The 20,909-nt window shown below is 37.9% G+C and overlaps 1 protein-coding gene and 1 non-coding gene across 2 annotated transcripts; one reads left to right on the top strand and one right to left on the bottom strand.

Moving 5' to 3' along the window:
• The first annotated feature begins 10,475 nt into the window (after positions 1-10,475).
• Positions 10,476-19,257, top strand: LOC149081175 (uncharacterized). The gene is made up of 5 exons (XM_089237957.1): positions 10,476-10,623; positions 11,911-12,025; positions 13,382-13,550; positions 15,910-15,957; positions 18,898-19,257. Exons 2-5 carry the CDS (start codon positions 11,920-11,922, stop codon positions 19,082-19,084), a joined length of 510 nt encoding a protein of 169 aa, XP_089094083.1. The 5' UTR covers positions 10,476-10,623; positions 11,911-11,919; the 3' UTR covers positions 19,085-19,257.
• Positions 19,258-20,420: 1,163 nt separating this feature from the next.
• TRNAA-GGC (transfer RNA alanine (anticodon GGC)) lies at positions 20,421-20,492 on the bottom strand. Its single transcript has one exon. It is a non-coding gene; the product is annotated as a tRNA-Ala (tRNA).
• Positions 20,493-20,909: the final 417 nt, after the last annotated feature.

Here is a 20,909-nt window from a genome sequence, read left to right as displayed (position 1 = left end):
CAGGTTGGAAGTAACTCTTCTATTAAAGTGAGGACTTTTTAAAATGATAGGTTACTTACGTTTGGTGGAAATAATTGATTGTGTGGTGCAATAGTTCTGTGAATATAGAAGTTAATTGATTGCAGAGCTGACCATGGTGTTTACCATCATGGGAAAGTCAGAGTGAGAAAAAGGTCACAGAAGTCCCAAAATTTGAGTAAAGGTCACAGTTCTGCTCCACACGATGTGGGCGAAAGGTTGTTGGATCTTTTGACGGGTCCTCAAGCTAGAGTTTTCACGGAGTGGGGGCTCTGTAGTGAATTTATATCATGAAAAACAATGTTGTGTATTGTCCTGGGCCTTAGCTCTTTATCTACATTTATAGATCATTTAGGTGACCTGCGGCACATTTAATGGTCACTCAAGAGACACAACTTTAGTGGCCTTTCTTTTCTTTCAAACCGAACAAAACTCTGGTCTATCGCTATGGGCATTTTACTACCGAGTGGATTGTGCCAGAAGTGTGAATGCAGGCAGGAGACAACGAGACGGATGGCATGATTACAGGGATGACATTTCTTTTTATCGAAGATTTCTTATGACATTGTTTTCACACTCGGAAATTTTTACACATCTAAATAATTTTGAAGGGAAAGTGAGTTGAAAATATAAACGCAGGTAAATACAAGGTGCTTCAAAAAGAATCACCCGATTTGAAATGCGTATATTACGAAAAATATTGAACACATGGACGGTTAAATTTAGTTTTATATTACATGGCTAATCATAAAAGTTTCGTTTTCAAACCAAATTAAAGGTGCCCAATATGTCCCCCTTGGGATGCACGGCATATGTCTATAAGGTAGTCAAATTCGTCCCAAACTTTTGCGAGCATGTTTGCATCCACTGCGAGAGGATTTCTGTGGACTACGTGCGAAACTGTTGGGTGCGCTCCACATTTTGGTCTGACATGTGGGGACGGCCAGGGGATTTCCTTTTACAACAAGACAACCTGTGTCTCGGAATTGTTTATACCATCGCTTAATGCTCTGAGCGGTAGGAAGTTTAACCCAGGGTATTGTCGACGAAAAGCACGAACAATTGTTACGGACTCGCACTTCGCAAAGCTTGCAACACAAAACAATTTGTGTTGTGCAGTCACAATCTTGACAAACACTGAAGTGGCAGCCGAAGGAAGACCGTTAGCACTGCCTGTCGGCAACTGCCTGAAACTCGAGATTTCCCTCTTTCTATCTATACATTATTTGATCAAAACGGATTAAAAGCTGAATAGTATGATTTGATTTTTTTAAATCGGATGATTCTTTTTGAAACACCCTTTATAATGTTTTTCAGTGTCAAAGTCTATTCATCTCACACCACCTTTCGTAGGGTATCAACATAGTGCATCCTGGTTTCCGAATCAGGTAGTTTACTTGTGTCAGGAGTTAGTGCCAGCCAGTTTTCCGCTTCGGTACTTTTTACTGTATTTTTCCCTCGCCAAACCGACGGGAAGGAAAAAAGCTTTAAAAAAAAAATTCAGTTTCGATTTGGCTTTTACACTGTGAACATTATATTCTCTTTCATCTTCAAAACAATATTCATTGCCCATTCATAGTTTGAATTCCTCTCACCAATGAAACATTCCAATTTTTTTAAATTATTATTTTGGCAAATTAGGAAATTTACCGAATGAGGTGGCAGAAAAAATAGGGAAACAAATTACCTTATGAAAAAATGTGCTTGAATTTCGTGGAAAATAAAAGATGCTTTTTCACTGCTCATCACACAGGATTGTCTTTTCTGGGGGTTCATTTTTTACTGGAAAAACCCTCTTCCCAGTATGCCAGTCATGGTCCCCACATCTAGCAACAGGGCCCTAAGATCAGATTCTTCACGGATCCCTCAATACTGAATTTCTTGTGGAAAAAAAAAAAAAAAGATTCGTCTCTGGCCACGACCTCCTATATAACCAGGTTATCTAGGTGGTCGTGCTCTGGCCCCCCCAAGTCGGAGCCCTGCCAGGCCCACCGATTCATGAACTGTAACGCATTTATTAGAAAAATAGTTATTTTTGATGAAATCTAAACGAGAGAGAGAGAAAAAATTTCGACATTCGAACATACTCAGTTTCTCGAGAACTGTTTTATAATTTTTGTGGCAAATGAAATTTATTTAAATATTCAGAGCCGCAAATGGGGGAGGGACGAGCAAGTGGATCTGGAGCACCGGATGTTTATACTATCGGGCAACTTTATTGTCTACAATGAGGCTTTTTGCAGAGCCGTAGCGTAACTTCTCGGGCTCCCGGGGCAGACATTCTCTTGAAGCACTTAAAAAGGAAAAAAATTAACGCAAAATAAATAGGAATTTTTTGTGAGACTCCCATTGGGCTCGGCGCCCCGGGGCAGTGTCCTGATTGCCTCAGCCTGATTACGGTCCTCTTTTGGGTAACATATTTCCCTCCTTCTTGAGCCTCAGAAAAACGAAAAGTAGTTGAATTTTCGAGGTAGGGCCTAACAAAAATCATTTGGCCCGGGGACCCATGATGCTCTTAAGGCGGCTCGGCATATAAACCGTATCCAAGGTAACCAACATGGCGACTTTCTCGGCAAGCTTATGAAAAAACAAATCTAGATCAAAGAAATGTAGAAATGAAATTGATTTTTTTTTAAGTTGAAGTTGTCGATCTGGCTGTGTCCAATTAAATTGGCTGCGGAATTATTTCAATTTAGTTTATGAGCCATTGTTAATATAAAAAAAAGACGTAAACTATATGCATTGATGCAGTTGAATATCAAAAAACAATACAGAGACGTAAATTTTCACCATAACTTGAGAAGGTATAAATAAAAAGTTGAAATCAATGTTATTGAATGAATATATCCAACTCCGGATAATTATTGAATATTTAACCTCTTTACGTACATGCTGTTGGCAATAAATTTGAATGTTCTATATTAGGCCCCTTTCACACGGAGCGGACGCGGGTCCGCATACCCTTTCACACGAGCACTGAAGACGAGGGTGTTTCGCCCGCATCTTAAGGTTGAAATTCGTGAATAAAAACTATTTTTTTCACAATTTTTGTAATTATTTTTCTCCTTCACCCCTGATTCAGAGCCTAGAGGCATTCTTTGGTGGTTTAGTCCAGAGCCCCATAGAATATGGGTCTAAAGATGTCTTCTTTCCGATCCTCACAAGTAGTCGATGGGAGAAAATGTCTTAAAATATTTTCAAAAGATTTTGAAAAAAAATCTGTCTTTTCGGAAAAATTCCAAAAACATCCAATATTCGAAAAATCCAAAAAAAAAAAAAATTCAGGAGATATCAAAGAATTTGCAAGTAGAAAAAAAGGGGAGGGGTGGAGACTTTCAAAATGTCTGAGCTTAGAAATATTCACATCACAATTCTGTGTTAGGCCGGGATTACACTATAAATGTTTTATAAAAATTCGTTTATAAAACTTGAAAAATGCAACCAATAGGCGGATCAGTTAAGTTCGCTTGAATGTAACGTGTTTATTGGTTACATTTTTCAAGTTTTATAAAAGTTATTTTATAAAACTTTATAGTATAATCCTGGCCTTAAGTCCGGATTACAGTATAAAAATTTTATAATGATTCTTTTAAAATTCTTTTTCTTTTTTCAAGTTTTATGAAATAACTTTCATAAAGTTATTGAAAGTTATAGTGAAATTCCATCCTTAGATTAGTCACTTCTGAAATATAAAATTTCATTTTTTTTTCAGTTTATAGACTGAATATTGAGTAAAATATACTTGTAGGTATCGGGGAACCACCAAAAATATCCAAGTGCTAGGGTCTTCAAACGTCTTAATCCGGCCCTGAGTGAACACCGTACGTGGGTAACATTGTTTAATAAAAGTATTTTTCTTAAAGTTTAAAAATATTAAAAGATTAAATATTTAAAAAAATATTTCAAATATTTATATTTTTTAAATAATTTTAAAAAGAAAAAATTAAAATTTTTAAATTAAATTTAAAAGTTATTAAAGTATGTAGTCAATTGAATATTCGTAATGAACAGAACGGCTTATAATTTTGGTCCCGTCAGTGGCCGTGGTTGGCAGGCTTTGTTGTATAAAATTGTAAAGTATGGACAAAAGGCAGTTAAAGTTGCAACAAAGGGATAGATGTATGTGGGTACATAATATTTGATGAACAGGGACCTTCATATGGTGTTTTTAAGGGTATTTATGGCAAAATAATTTAAAAAATCCCATGCAAAATTCCGTTAAAAAGTAGCCAAAGATGCGGACGAATTCGCTCCGCATCCGCATCGTGTGAATAGCGCCGAATAAACCTATTGCCAAAACTTCTATGCGCGGATGCGGAGCCCGCACTTAGGTTTTGACACATGCGGACCCGCATGAACATTTCCTAGGTGCGGAGATTTTTCGGCTCGTCTGAAAGGAAATATTCCAATTGTTAAAACTTCTTCCGGACCCGCATCCGCTCCATGTGAAAGGCCTCTTAGACGCATGGGCTATAAATGTGGTAGCCTTATTCCATGTTAAAAAAAAGGAAAAAAGGGTAAAAAAGAGAAAAAGAAATGAGAACGGGAAGGAACAAAGTTCTCCTAGAAGTAGTATCTAGGAGGCTTTGGAAGGAACGGTGCGGGGGGGGTGCCCCCCTCGTGCGTTATCATTATTTTATTTTTATTTATTTGTGTGCGCTTGTGTGTGTTGGTTGTCCCTAATTTTCTAAGCTACATTTTTTTTTTAAATTCATCCGGATTCTTTTTATTTTCATCAAATATTTGAGAAAAAGGTAGGCTATGCACGCACATGAAACTGGCACGGGGAAATTTTCTAAATTATTACGTTTAAAAAATGATTTTCTATTAAAGTTCAATGATGTTATGAATTTCTAAAACGACTAGCAAAACATTTACCTATCGTCTTGATATAAAGTCAAAATCAAGAACAAGTAACCTTTTATTTACATCATTAATTAGACAATTGGTTTCCTTGTTTCACACATGAAAATGAAGTGCCATCAAATTTACACTGATGTTGACATCTTTTTATAATACGATCAGAAAATGCACTCAAGGATTTTTCGATGGTTAGAGCAACGGAGATAAATTAGTTAGAATTGGAAATTATTCATTCATTATTAATTTATCAAGTTGTTCATTATAATGAATAATAATTCTCTGAATTACGCTCCTTAATTTAGTAACACGATTCAGAGACAGCATTATCGTTTAAAATGTTATCTGTACACATACTGATTGGAAAAAATTGGACATGAGCGTAATAGACAGAGATAATTGTATAAGTATAGCGCCTTGCTTTTTACTTGTTCTCTTCCTCACTGCTGTACTGGGGGTCTATTACAGCATTATTGTTTAAAATGTTATCTGTACACATACTGATTGGAAAAAATTATTCATAGTGATAAATCGTTATAAATTATTATACTCGGTACAAAGATAAATCACTCTACAAAACGGTTTTTTTTTTAATCTTGCATAGAAATGCCTTATTCTAATCTTAAACTCATCTCAGTATAAGAATATTATTTAACTGATAAATCTCTCTATCGCGATGTTTTCAAGACATTTTGAAATTCTCTCAATATTTTTTTTACATCTCGTTCAAAATCGACGTCAATATATATTTAAACGTCTCCAAATTTTCCCCTTCTTGATTCGTTTAATAACATTGATATTTTGTGATATCAATTAAGTATTGCTACTTTCTGTGCAGTAAACACCATTACACACACTATACTCTGCGCACTAAAAAAGTACACTATAAAAAATCAAAGTAAATTTTATTAATCAACAAATAAATTTTTTCTAATCCTTGAGTGCATTTTCTGATCGGAGTATAAAAAGATGTCAACAACAGTGTAAATTTGGTGGCACATTTTCCATGTGTGAAACAAGGAAACCAATTTTCTAATTAATGATGTAAATAAAAGGTTATTGTCCTTGATTTGGACTTAATATCAAGGCGGTAGATAAATTTGTTAAAAACATGATAATATATGATGATATTTTTGATAGTCGTTTTGGAAATTCATATCATTGAACTTCAATAGAAAATAATTTTTTAAATGTAATAATTTAGAAAATTTACCCGCGCCAGTTTCATGTGCGTGCATAGCCTACCTTTTTCTCAAATATTTGATGAAAATAAAAAGAATCCGGATGAAGTAAAAAAAAAATGTAGCTTAGAAAATTAGGGACAATCAACACACACAAACGCGCACAAATAAATAATAATAAAATAATAATACCGCACGTGCTGCAGCACTCGTTGATAGTGATGATGATTATCAGCAGCGGAGAAAATTATCCGATTGGTCCATCCCTTTCGGAGCTAACGCAACTCTCAGACCAGGGAGTTTTTCGTAAAATAGATAACGACATACCGCGGGTTGCTGAGAAAAATCAAGTTTTTGACGATGGTCGCTAAGATTTGCGTTATTAGGCTCGTTGAGAATTTGCGTTAAGGGCGTGACGTCACTAACGACCTCGTTGAATAACGACGTGAGCGACTAGAGATAAGAAAGTATAGTGCCTTGCTTTTTACTTGTTCTCTTCCTCACTTCTATGTGTATCATATAATAGAAGGAGTACGTTGCGTGTGTGTGTGTGAGGGTAAGGGGGAAATTTCGTGAGGCGGACCACCACCATCGTTATCAGCTGACCCGTTGAGATATCACGATGGTGGGGAGAGAACAAGGGAGGAGGAAACCATTGAGGAGAAATATAATATAAATTTTTTTCTCCTCTATATGGGAAAAACACACACAACTCCGTTTCATATGTTTATAGTAACTCTTTGCGACCAGGCCGGGGCCCGGTCTCCCCGAAATGTGAGAAAATGACGGCCAAATCTATTGTTCTGTCACTTTAATTCCGACCCCCGAAATGAAAGTGTTCCCTCCCTCGAACGAAATTTCTGGCTACGGGCATGCTTCACGATGAGGAAAAAAGAGGTTGAAGGAATAGATGAATTTATTTCACTGGCGCTGACGTTTGGACGCAATATTACGACTCCCTGATCGTAAAGAGGTTAATTTTTTCTCTTTTTTATTTCACATCTCTAAAACGAGAACCCGTCATGTCTCTGGTGAACTCAATGTTTCGAAAATCAAGAATTAAATTAAATTTTTAAAATTTAGTTGTCGTGACGAGTCCTATTGAATTTCCGCATTTGTACAGTAAAAATTTTATATTATTCTGTGGGGATGATCCTGCGTCTTGGGGATCATCCAAAGGGATGCTGATAAACTGGGACCCCGTTTCGGTTAATAACTAACTATATAGCCACTATAATACACTGGTGTAAGAAATTAAGAGAATTTGTAGACTTGGTCGATTATCTCTAGAACTACTGTAACGATTTTAATGAAATTTGATATGTACATACATTGATACAATACAAAACAAATAACCATTCAATAATTGTAATACACACGCATGATCGTGCGTAACACTCGTTGGAGTCTGAAAGGTATGAAACAGCGGTTGCAGAATAAACAAAAAAATGGGTTAATAGAGGGTATGGCCCCCTCTTACAGATATACAGGTCTCGCAGCGTGATTTCATACTTGAAATAAGGCAGTTTATCATTTCCTGTGGCAATTGGTCCCACTTGTTCAGCAACGCTGTTTTCATTCCCTGGATGGTTCCCAGAGTGGGGTTGTGAGTTGCAATTGCTCTCTCCAGAGCATCCCAGACATGCTCTATAGGGTTAAGGTCTGGAGATCTGGCTGGCCAATCCATCCGGCGAATATCCTCACTTTCTAGAAAATCGTCGAGCAGAAGAGCTCTATGTGGCCTCGCGTTATCGTCCATTAAAATGAACTCAGGGCCAACTGCACCCCTGAAAAGGCAAACATAGGGCTCCAAGACCTCATCCCTATACCTCACACCAGTCACAGTGCCTCTTTCAAAGACATGGAGAGGTGTGCGGCCATCCAACATGATGCCTGCCCAGACTATTAAACCTCCTTCGCCATAATGGTCGATTTCGCGGATATTGAAGGATAGGTAGCGGGTCCCTGGTTCTCTTCATATGAACGTACGGCGAGAATTGGTGCTTAGGCTCGATTGCCCATCGATTCATACTCCAATCTCTATGCTCTCTGCACCATGATAAACGGATTCTCCTGTCCGTAGAAGTGAGCGGGACGCAAACAGCAGGTCTTCTTGCAAACAACCCTCTGTCACGAAGTCTTTTGGAAACAGTCACCCTTGATACACGGGTTCCTGTGGCTGCATGCAAGTCACGAGAGAGCTGAGAAGCTGTAGCACTCCTGTTACGCCTCACTATAATCGACAAATGACGATCTTCTCTGGCCGTCGTGGCTCTTGGACGACCTTGCCCAGGCTTTCTCTCGATGGATCCGGTATCCTGGAACTGTTTCCATAAGTTACACACGACGCTGGGCGTTAAATTGAACTCTCTACAAATCTGGACTTGAGATTGGCCTGCTTCTAGCCTCCCCACTCCATCATCTAAACGTTGGTGATTACTCATTTTTACTGTTACAATTTGAAATTAACCGATTGCTGCAAAATAACACCAAGAAATTCGCGGAGGTGTGCTAGCGAACGAAATGCGTCTTAACTTACGCGCGCTTATAAAGCCTCTTTCTCTACTGGCTCCGCCTACACACATGTGTACGCTTCCGTATTTGACGTACAAGATTTGCATTTTTGTCTAGAAGCAGTGGATTTACATTCGGTTCAGTTCTTTTCATGAAATTTGATAAAATATGCAAATTCTCTCTCGGCAGAATCTAAATTATGAGCCAAGTTACAAAGACATTTCTTACATTTTTCCGTATGTGTGGAGACCACTACAAATATACTTTGACTTAAACACATGGGCAAAGATACAATGCCCCCTCCCCGAGCACCAATGACGGAGTCGACTGATCTAATGTACACTCATGTCCATAAATTAAGGATAATTCAGAATCACACGGAGATCGAAATCTAAAGTAAAAATTTCACCTGTAGAATTATCACACACATCTGCAAGAATGATATGCAAATTTCAGGAAGCCACCAGATGATGCCGATAGTACGTCACAATGACGAGAGTGTAAGAGGGGGGGGGGGTATATAAGGAATGGTGGCAAAGAAGTGAAATTGCTCACAGAGTTCTTTGTATTCAAAGGCACTCAGTGCCATAAGCGAAGAGTTATGACACAGAGGACGCATGTGGATGATTTTTCACGTGGTAGAATTATCGGCCGTCTGGAATGTGGGCGTACTCAGATAGAAGTATCCGAGTTACAACGCCGAATGAAGACCGGTATTTGGCAGTAACCGCCAAAAGAAGCAGACGGAGCACAGCATCCGACCTGTCTCGTCAACTATCTGCAGCCACGGGTACCACAGTTTCAAGGCAAACCGTGTACAGATGTTTGGGAGATATTGGTCTATATGCTAGCAGGCCTGGCAGATGTGTTCCGCTCACGGCAACTCACTGTCGGCAGCGATTAGCCTGGAGTAGGGAACATGCAATGTGGACATCGTCACAGTGGGCTTGTGTGATGTTTTCCGACGAGTCCAGGTTTAGCTTGCAGTCTGATTCACGTCGGACTTTCATATGGAGAACGCCAGGTACCCGTTGCCTCCAAGACAACATCATTGAACGACACCGTTACGGTGGTGCAGCATTGCTCGTTTGGGGTGGGATTATGCTGGGTTCCAGAACAGATCTGCATGTTCAAACCGGAACCATGAAAGCCCAAATTTATCGGGACATCATTCTGGAACAACATGTACGTTTGTTTAAGGGTACCATGGGCGCAGAATTTGTGTTTATGGATGACAACGCCCGTCCTCACCGAGCAAACATCGTAAACGAATGCCTTGAATCTGAGGATATAACCCGTATGGAATGGCCAGCATTCTCACCTGTCTTGAATCCGATAGAGCATGTGTGGGACATGCTTGGCCGACGAGTTGCAGCCCGTCAACCACCTCCTACATGTGTACCGGAACTTCGGAGAGCATTGCTTGCTGAGTGGAGTGATCTTCCCTAAGATCAGGTCGATAATTTGATACTCAACATGCCTAGGCGTTGTACGGACTGTATTTCATCGCATGGGAGACATACAATGTATTAACCATCATACCAACCATGTAATAGTAAGTTTTTGTAAAGGAGATATTTTTACAATTGCTCCAGGGAGCAAAAATCGTAGTTTTTATGAATGGTATCATACATACACCATCGTTTTTGTTCTTTATCTTTTGTTTAATGAATGGGCTTTATGAATAAGTAACGTTTGTTTTGTTTCTGAACCTTTATTTGCCGGAGATGGCATTATCCTTAATTTATGGACATGAGTGTATAAGTAACCAAGTGATGATGATTATGACGTGTTTATCAGGAATTAAGGCAACCCGTATTTGTTTCTCTAAAATATGGTCAAGTAGTTTGATATCGTATTTTTTAAAGTTATGAAGATAACAACTCTGGCATGTACAACGAAATATGAAATTTCAACAAGCATTTCTTTTTTTTAAGTAGAAGCTGAAGAAGACGCATAAGAAAAAGAAAGTGATTCATTCAAAGACCTTTGAAATCGAAGCGGAGGAACGTCCATTTGATTATTCGTTTTCATAATTAAGTAGTGCAAGGTCTTTCGAAATTAATTCAATTCCTCAAATTTTTGATATTGTCTTTGTATTTCGTGTCTTTGTGTTTCTAACTCTTCAAGTGTCATTTTGACATAATCAATATTGCCTTTGATTATTTAACGCTATTAATATTGATGTGCAATTCGCGATGGGCGGCAGTGCCACAAATGTCCACGAATCATCTCAACGAAGATTGACGCGACATGTCAAAATAATGAGAGAAGAAAAAACTGCATGTTGTACACAAAACGGTTCTCTGTTGCAGTATTGCTTAAGCCAAGCTCCTTCCCTCCCTTTTGGGCTATGTTATTTAGACACAAATACAGTCGGAAAGGGGGTGGGTGGAAAATATTTTTATTCACAAAAACAATATTACATTAATTAGACAAACTTCCCATTTTAAGTCTATGCACTTCTGGGAGTTTCCGAATGACTGTGCGAACCATTCCGTGGGTATATTGTTGCACCATCCACTGACTATTGCCTGTAATTTCCCGTCGCGTTGCAGTTGTTGACCTCGGATACACTGCTGTGGATAATTGACTGCAATGTTCCTAGAACAAATCCTGTTTCGTTGTGCAACTCATCGAATGGTATTATGCCTGTTTGCCATAATCACACTTGGCATGAGGTCGACAGTTCCTGCTTTATGAGATTTTGAAGGTCTTGCGGGTGGTTGTGGCAATCACATTTTTGCTGCATTTCCGTTCCACTGCAGTGGAACACAGTTCACCTTGACAGTGCTTTGTATGTGTACATTGACTTCATATGACGATATGGTCAGTGCTGTCTTAACACATGTGCCCGGGGTTTCACAAAAATGAGATTTGGTTGAAATTTTCTAGTTTACCTGTTAGGGCCTCGGAAAAGCCACTTGGCTGGGGCCTATAATGCTCTTAAGACGGCCTTGGATATGGTCAGTTTTTCTATAAGCATGGTCATCACCAACTTGGCAACTTCTTTTCGCTCCAAGCAATCGTGGCTTTTGTGGCAGTTAATTCAAGGCGGCTGACAACACATACAATTGCACAAAAAATTCAATTATAACATGAAATCAACCAAATATGCAATAATCAATCTAAATATGTGCAGTTAATATGTGCAATAATAGCCTACAGGAAAAAATGCCAACGAAGGAAAATAAGCGACAACAGGTTGAAGAAAAAACCCCCAAAAAACAAGTTGGCAATGATAAAAAAGATTACTCTATAGCTTTGTGGAAATGTTCATTTGTGTTTTTTCCGTCATTTCCCGCTGATCTTTATTTAATTATATTTATTTTATTAGGCTTAAAATATGGATCATAGTATGATTGTTGATGGCGTAGACATCAAGCAATTGTCTGATGATGAGCTGGCGTCAAGGCTTCACGATTTTGGATTTTCTCACGGTCCGATTGTTGGTATGATGATTTCTTTTAATGTATTTTTTGCAATTTGTTTGGTTGCATTTGCAAAATAATTATTATAAAATTTTTATAGTGTAATCTGGGCTTAAGGCCGGGATAACACTATAAAGTTTTATAAAAGATCTTTTATTAAAGTTGAAAAATTCAACCAATACTCTCATTGGTTGCATTCAAGCAAATGCAACCGGTGATCTTATTGGTTGAATTTTTCACATTTTATCAAAGAGCTTTTATAAAACTTTTATAGTGTAATTCCAGCCTAAGACAGAATTGTGATGCGAATATTTCTAAGCACAGGCAGTTTGAAAACCTCCGCCCCCACCCCTTTTTTCTACTTGCAAAGTCTTTGATATCTCCTGAATTTCTTCTTTTTTTGGAACATCATTGGATGTTTTTGGAATTTTTCTATCATATTTTCCAAAAGAAGATTTTTTTTTTTTCAAAATCTTGAAAATATTTTAAGATATTTTCTCCCATCGACTACTTGTCAGGATCGGAATGAAGGCATCTTTATACCCATATTCTATGGGCTCTAGATTAAACCACCAAAGAATAGTTCGTGGCTGCCTAAGGGCACTGAATCAGGGATAAAGGAAAAAATAATTACAAATATTGTGAAAAAAAAATAGTTTTTATGCACGAATTTCAAACTAAAGATGATCGCCCGTATCTTTAGTGCTCGTGTGAAAGGGCATGCGAACCCGCGTCTGCTCCGTGTGAAAGGGGCCTTAGTGAACTTGTGTAATTCATGTTCACTTCCACCTTATTGCAGTAGGATTTAATTTTCAGTTTAGTGTTTTCCTTATCCTAGATATTCGCCCTGACATAATGTCTTTCAGAGGAAGGGCTATATATATATATACTCACCCATACAACAATAAAATATAATCAGTAAACTTTTAATTTATGGAAAAAATTCCAATTATAATTTTTTAAAAGTACTTCATTGTGCTTGGATTTACAGACATTCGGCTGAATACCTAAGCATTATTTGTCGGGACCAAATATTCTGCAAAAGAATACTGAATAGCATCAGAATATTCGTCCCATCTCTACTCAGAATCGTGTTGTGTGACTGGTGTTGTGGGAACCCGGCTTTAGGTTGGCAACTATGCTAGAAGTGAATCTACTTTTCAGTATGTGGTAGACATTGAAATCTTAATTTTCCGTTGACATCTTGACAGAAAATATTTTGATTATGAATAAATAGTTCCAAACAAAAATTATACTTGCAGAATCTGATAAGTAATGATTTTTCTAGTTTTTTCCCCTATCACTATACAAATTATTTAAAAAATAGCATTATTAGAATTATGTACACTATAAGATCCCTTTTTTTTAAATCTAAAGACTCGACAAGAACTGTGTACCAGAGAAAACTGGCAAGATTTATGCGAGGTGAAGATTTGCATATGAGTGAACCGGAAGAAGAGGATGATGATCTAGGAGATAAGTCTTCAGGAGAAGAATGTAACATCAGCAAATCTGTTCTTGGCCTGAATTCTCCAGCAGCTTTCAGGTGAATACCCTTTTTAAAATTTCTCATTCATGCTAGTAATAAATTGTGAGGTTACAGTGCTTTCAAAATTAGTCTTTTGATTGATTTTCTTGTTTTTTCCCATCATTAGGCAGCAAGTGATTATGCAAAAAATGATATGAAAGTTTTTGAATACATTAGAACAGTGTTTCTCAACCTGAGGGTACCGTCGTGGTACCAGGATATTCTAATAGGACCACAGGGAAAATTGGATTGAAGGGGAGCCATGACAGATGACTAAGGGACCACAGAAAAGTTGACAAAAAATTTGGGTGCGAAAAAAGTGAGAAGGGATGTAAAGAAGCTACATGATCTATTAACCTCTTGCTTACTTGGTCACTTTCTCACTTACTCTTTTTTGTCACTTGTTTTTTTTCTGTGACCAAATCATATACGCATATGACAAAATGAGAGAGTTTGTGAAAGACATACCTATTTGGTTAGAATAGGGTCGTAATCAAATTTATGAATCGTTCGCCACTAAGAGTGTTGTGACTCATTGTGGCTGAATTTAAAGGGATATGGTAACAAATTTGTAATCCAGGCCAACACCAGAGCATGACGGTAGAGCAAATAACAAGCATCGTCTAATATCAGCCTTTAAAAAATCTGAAAAAGTATAAAGAATATGCTAAAATCCATCTTCTGGAGGGGCCCCTTGGTTGGTAAAGGCAGTTTTAGATCCATGAAATCAACAATGATTGGTTTTAGTGCCAATCAATGGAGAATATAGATGACTGAGGGCAAATTTTGAGTTCACGTTTTTACTGTGTTTATCTTGTGGGGGGGGGGGGGCGTACCACCAAAACATGGAAAACTATTATTCCATTGAAGGGAAATGGTGGCAAAGCAATGTAAATGACAATATTCTGGGCATGAACATAGTGCAGGTAGGTTTTTTAATTAGGACGGTTCACAGTGATCAGAGTAAAAATGAGTGTGGCCGAAATTCTACTTGCACAGTGTTCACATCCACTAAGTGTTACCTTGGGTGGGGTGAATGGCACGGTTGGAATCGGAAAATCTGCCTGCATTATGTTTGTATCAAGAAAAATGTCTGCTACATGAACTGGTTTCTGTACCAGAAATTAAAGGCATATCAGGACCACCTTTCTTGGTTTATCATCCTTTTTTCGGAAGAGTTCTCTAACATTTAGAAATTGTTTCGCTGAGGGAAGAAAGGCAGAATTAGTGGTGTCTGCCTTTGATGCCGGTTTCCTCTTCAGAATGAATATCGTGCTGCCATCTATTTGGTGCAAGGACTGAAGATAGGCTTATTAAAATGTATAATTTCTGTTCAGATTCAATTTTAGAACATCAGCCTTATTTTTTATTGAATGAAAAGAAAATGTGCGACTTGATATTTCACTTTGATGATTATAAATTGAATTCATACTGCAGTCAACACTCAATTTTATGAGCCTCCGATTTATGAACACACTCTTTTTTTTTACTAGGCTGCCCTCTGTCCCAAACAGCATGCCATAGAGCAGATTTTAACATTGGCTGTATTTCACAAACTATCATTTCTATTAACTTTTTATTTTACTAACTCTGTATTTCTGAAGCTTTTTTTTTTATATTTTGTTTTTCCAGCCACCTCCAGAGTTCGTTGTAACCAATGAATTTGGATTTTCTACTTGTCTTAAGAGACTATAGAGGAGGGGGTCAAAAAGTTAAACATTTTGCCATCACCAACATGCAGGTGTTTTGTGAGCATGTGCAACTCCCTCCACCCCATCAAAGATAAGATCTTATCTTTTGAGGGGTGTATCTCGCACACATTCCAGGAAGGGGATTGTTGGTGAGGGTGACCATGAAGTGAAGGGGATTGTTGGTGAGGGTGACCATGAAGTGAAGGGGATTGTTGGTGAGGGTGACCATGAAGTGAAGATGTGTGTTGCAGCAGTAACCAACATAATTCACTCTATGAAGAATAATTCACATAATGAAGACAACATAATTCACTCTGTGCATTATGGATCTGTCAGAAAAATTTAAATGTTATCTTATATAAATTCCATGGACTTTTAAATTTATCAAAATGTTGCAATGAAGCAAACAAATATAAGCAATTTATTTTGGAAATCATCAATAGAGGTGAGTGACTAAAGGCAGCTACACTCTACTCTGATATGACATTCGGAGGAATTCTGTGACATGGGAATGCCATTTCCATATCATAGAATTCCCACGAATCAGAATCAATTGTGGAATCACAGACTGCGGGAACTATTTATCAAGTTTGTATGGGTTTGTAAAAACGAGCGTCGACTTTATTGTGGTTCAACCTCTTATTGATGATGGTGCAATGTTGAAATAGTATATTTCTTTTCTATAGGTATGAAGAATTGAAGCGACGCCCTCTTCCACGCGCCCAAGGAGATAGGTGAGCAAAAATAAATATTTATTTGATATGAATTCAAAAATTGGGATTCATAGAATATGTGACATCTACCAAAATAGATAAAAATAATGGTCTAGATTTTGTTTAAGGTTGATCGCTGTCGATTTATCACTTAAAAAATAAAAATCACTCTTTTTTTTTTACATTTCACTTATTTGTCCAGGATTCCTATCTGTCATTTTTTATTGTAGCAATCGGTTCACAGAAAATTTATCAAAAGATTTCGCTGAACAGTGTTGATCATCACATCATAGCTGCCAAGTCTCCTGAATTTCTACCCTGTCTGCCAGGCTCGCAAAAAACCTCTACCCAAATGGGAAAAGGAATTGTTCCTAACCCAGGAAATTCAGTGAACTGTTTTCTCTCAAAAAATGGTGTCACATGCATACTGCTAGATGTTATTACATAAAATCATAACAAAATAGTTCATTTTGGCAAAGAAAAGATGAAATTCAACAAATAGTCCGGGCTAATTCAACTTTTCAAGAGATGAATCGGCAGGATGACTTGTGTGTTGGATATTTTTGAAGAGGCGTGTCCTGTTCCTGCCAGATAGGGATTTTGATTTTTTTTTTAAATAAAAAAAACAATCTCAAATTTCAACACAAGGGATATGACATACGTTCCTGCTCAAGGGAGAAAAGAACTCGCCAAGAAGAAAATACTGGATTTTAATGAAACTCTGCATGTGTAATTGCTGTAGTAAATTGTGTAAATGATTACAATATCAGTACACATACATTGTACGTTAATCTGAGGCAGGTTTGTCCATGCTTGTTGCAATGGGCCTCTAGTTCCTGCACTCACATGGGTGTCTTCATCTCAGCTGGTTTCTGAATGCTCTATTCATCGGGTGAGTAAGTAGGTGAATCGTGTGGCTGTAAGATTTCCTGGACACATTGTCTATCTTTTATCGTTTCTTGTACCATGACTAGAGATGACTGGCTTTGATAAGAAATGGCTTCCCCCCCCCCTCTCCAGACCAGCCAAGACCAGGGCTCTGTCTCTTGAGGGATATAAGCCCCTTACACTGTTGGGTTGGGTCATGCTGCCCCCCTACAGACCATCACACCTGCAGTTGTGGTCATGTGCCTTTCCAAAGAATGCACACTATTCATCCACTGACCACTAGGGGGGGAGCCATTGTCAAGCATACCATGATTGGGCGCCAAAGAGAATCATGATTTATCACTGAAGATAATATGGTACCAATCCACAACTGTTCAGGTTTGTCATTGCCAACTGTGGACCACATGTCCCACAACCGGGATCATGAATGAGCATCACGAGACAACACAGCAAGAGTCGAGAACTGAACTCCATACAATTACTTTTGATTTGCATAGAATATTTAACAATTAGATGTAGAAATTTTACACAAATTTTGGCAAAATTGATATCACTAAGTTGTCAGCCCATATCTCCAATCATGGAGTCAGTTCATCGTAGCTTGATGTTTGAAGAGTCAACTCGTCTGTTCTTTTACCTCGGTAGGCCTTACGTGATGAAGAAGTAACCTTATGAGTTCAGGAACATGGGCTGGAAAAGTATTCCAAGACTGACTCCCTAAGTGGAATTAACCAACGAGGTAGTAAAGTACAGCTGAATGCAAGTGAAATACAAATACAAAGAGACAGTGCTTTTGCTGCTTTTTTACTGAAGAGGCGACCAATCACCATATCACTGATTTGCATATATTTCTTTCATCGCTATGGAATTGTGATGTGGCAGCAGCGGTCATAAACAGTAAGTTTGCCGTTTTATCTATCATACTGGATCGATGTACACCACGACATCTGACCTTGGGCTGACACCAAATGACCTGACTTTTGATATTTAGGTGAGAACTATTCAATTAAAGACAAATTTCTCTATTAGAACACTTATTTTAAATAAGGTGGTCCTTTTCCACCTGCTGCGGGTCTGTACTGTTACACAGCAGCACTGAAAACGAAGCTGATGGTGTCTGGCTTTAAATGGCACAAATTGAACGGGCGGTGTGGAAAACAACTCTCCTTCCTATCTGAAAATAGTTTGGTGCGACACAAGGTTCCTTGAAGAATACAGCATCTGCGATTGGATGGTTGTGCAGTCATTCTTGATGTTCTAGTTTGCGTACAGATGAAGCGATTCTCTCCAATGTTGAGCTGTCTAACAAGCCCAGAGCCTGTTTGCTGCTTGTGCATGCCTCACACGTCCACTGCTCCCAGTATCTCCTAACAGCTTGGTCAAAACAATCACACACACACACAAGTTGAGGGCAAAACATTGATTTTTCAATTCTATTTGGCTCGATCTAATGACACGACCTCATCTAAAGTCCTGCAGTGGCGTAAGAAGTCCATGAATGTGTATTAGAAGCATTTTCAGCAGTCAACAGTAATTTATCAGCAAAAAATGTACAATTTGAGAGAGCAGTCTGAGACTGTTTTGAAGAACAAATGGGAGAAATACTTTCACACACTCTTGTGGCAGGAATATTTGTATATTTTTTTGCACACCGCATCAGGGGTCTGTCCAGCCAAAATTTCGGTTCATGTTACTGACCCTTCACAAAATTCTGGATCTGAAAAATGGTCCCTTTACAAAATACATATTAATGAAACCATAAATTTAGCATTTCATTTCGTTTGCGATAAATTAACTAGATTATTTAACTTCCCACAAAATTATTTTCACAAAGTTAATGATTTCTTTTCTCAGAAATAAGGAAAATTTTCACAAAAACAGGACTCTACGGAAAAATGGACAGACCCCTGCGCGTGATATAACTGCCTGTTAATTTTTGAAGCGATTTGACTATTCTTTCTGAGTGTTTTTTTTTTTTTTTTTGACTGAGAGGTCATAAATGTTATTTTTCTGCGATTAAAATAGGAGAAAAGGAAACTAAAAAAAAAAAAAAATTGTCTTTTTTTTGTCTAGTTGGGAAACCTTCCGTCTTGCTGATAATATAGTCACCCAAGCCCAGCCATTGCCAGAAGATTCAGCCGATGGATCAAAATCATTCCTCTTTAAGACTGTGGTTTTTGCTCTGGTCATCTTCATTGTATTCCTGGTTTATCAGAATATGGAATCGGGCGTTCACAATCCCGTTCCTTCTCCAGATTGAATAAGGTGTTTTGATCGAGTCTTTTATATTTATATAAATATATATATATGTGTATACGTAATGTACTAATTCTTGTCATTATTGCGGCTATATTCTAAAACTGTGTTAGGGTTTTAATTTCTTTTGCAAAACTTTTTCTTAAAAGAATAAAATGAAAGATCTTGTTTGATGCATTTCTGTTTTAGTGAAGTTTTTTGAATTAAAATCTAAAGACTGGTGAATGATAAGGTAAATGTGATACAAATATATATGTGTGTGTGAATTTCATAGCTGCCAAGTCCCAGATTTCCACTCTTTAGCCATTTTCCTTGGAGTAGTTTTGTGTTGCATGCAAAGCTGCCAGCTTTCGGGATTTAGCCCAGCAGTGCTGGTTTTACATCATTCTCTGACTCCTGAATTCATATTGCCAGTTTTCCATTATTGCTATCAACTTAAAACGAATAAAAAGAAAGAAAAAACATGAGAGAAAATAAACATCAAGTTTGCTGTTATTTTTTTAGAAAGCTACCCTTGTCCATATGACATGAAAAAGCAATTGCATTACCTAGACTCCTGGCAAGGTAGCCTGTATGAAAGGTAGTACCACCTAAATGTATGAATGTAAACAAACATGATGGCCCGCTCACATGAAACTCTTTTTATGTACGTGTTTAATCGTAAAACTGCTGGTTAATGATTCAATCACCTTTCTCTGTATTACTATACTAACCATATTTCCATAGCAATTAGGAAATTACAAAAAGTCATGCATACACTGGGAAATACAAAACATCGCCAGTTGTGGGCAAAAATTTTAATTTATTGCTTAAAATTGCCAATGGGGCAGCAAATTGAGGCCTTCTATAAATCTTTGTGAATTATGATTTCATGGGGAAAAAAAGAACATAGCAAAAATGTCCAGCAGTGGCGTCACAGCCATGGGGGTCCGAGCACCCGCAGCATTGATTCAAAAATTTAAATTTCTCACTTGACGCTTAAAATGAATTTGTTTCGTAAAATATGGGTAATTCCACTTAGTATTCCCGTAGAAAATTTTCAACATTTGAAGGTCATACACTTATTGGGTTATTAATTAAGTAAATTGCTGGATTTTCATAAGTTACAAGATTGTTTACCTTCTGAAGGTTGGCAGGTCTGAACGTGAATCACACCCAGCGTGACATTCCACTCACCAATAGGAGGAGCAGCACTGACTTTTCCTAAAGCATGCAAGATGTTTCATATGACATGAATGTCGCTCTCCACTTGTTAATACAAGATATACAGAAGACTGGATGTTGTGAAGATATTTATTATTTGAGATGTTAATTTTTTAAGGAAGGGAAAAACTCATCTCTGCCTCTACCGGGAATCGAACCCGGGTCCCTCGATTGCCGGACGAGTGCTCTGACCACTAAGCTACAGAGGAGATTTTCCTTCGCTAGAGCGTATATATCGAGGGACCCGGGTTCGATTCCCGGTAGAGGCAGAGATGAGTTTTTTCCTTCCTTAAAAAATTAACATATCGAGGGACCCGGGTTCGATTCCCGGTAGAGGCAGAGATGAGTTTTTTCCTTCCTTAAAAAATTAACATATCGAGGGACCCGGGTTCGATTCCCGGTAGAGGCAGAGATGAGTTTTTTTCCTTCCTTAAAAAATTAACATCTCAAATAATAAATATCTTCACAACATCCAGTCTTCTGTATATCTTGTAAGATGTTTCATGCCTGTACTTTACGTCGGATGTGATTGGCCAACTAGTTCTCGAGGAGTAAGTCAAAGGTGCAGTAAGTGCTCAGGGATAATTTATGCTCGGTAATTTACCCACTCGTTCATTCCATTCACC

This window comes from Pholcus phalangioides, unplaced genomic scaffold (genome assembly GCF_987345545.1).
Source record: "Pholcus phalangioides strain wild (caught in Gottingen) unplaced genomic scaffold, Ppha-v1.0 ptg000010l_1, whole genome shotgun sequence".
Classification (NCBI taxonomy): domain Eukaryota; kingdom Metazoa; phylum Arthropoda; class Arachnida; order Araneae; family Pholcidae; genus Pholcus; species Pholcus phalangioides.
The sequence above is the reverse complement of the archived record's forward strand: the minus strand, read 5'-3'. Positions and strand labels throughout refer to the sequence as shown.

Bases quoted from the DNA above. Each gene is read 5' to 3' on its own strand.
- LOC149081175 (XM_089237957.1), top strand. From the start codon at position 11,920: ATGGATCATAGTATGATTGTTGATGGCGTAGACATCAAGCAATTGTCT. The intron at 12,026-13,381 runs GTATGATGATTT...TTAAATCTAAAG, and splicing joins TTCTCACGGTCCGATTGTTG to ACTCGACAAGAACTGTGTAC. The intron at 13,551-15,909 runs GTGAATACCCTT...TCTTTTCTATAG, and splicing joins AATTCTCCAGCAGCTTTCAG to GTATGAAGAATTGAAGCGAC.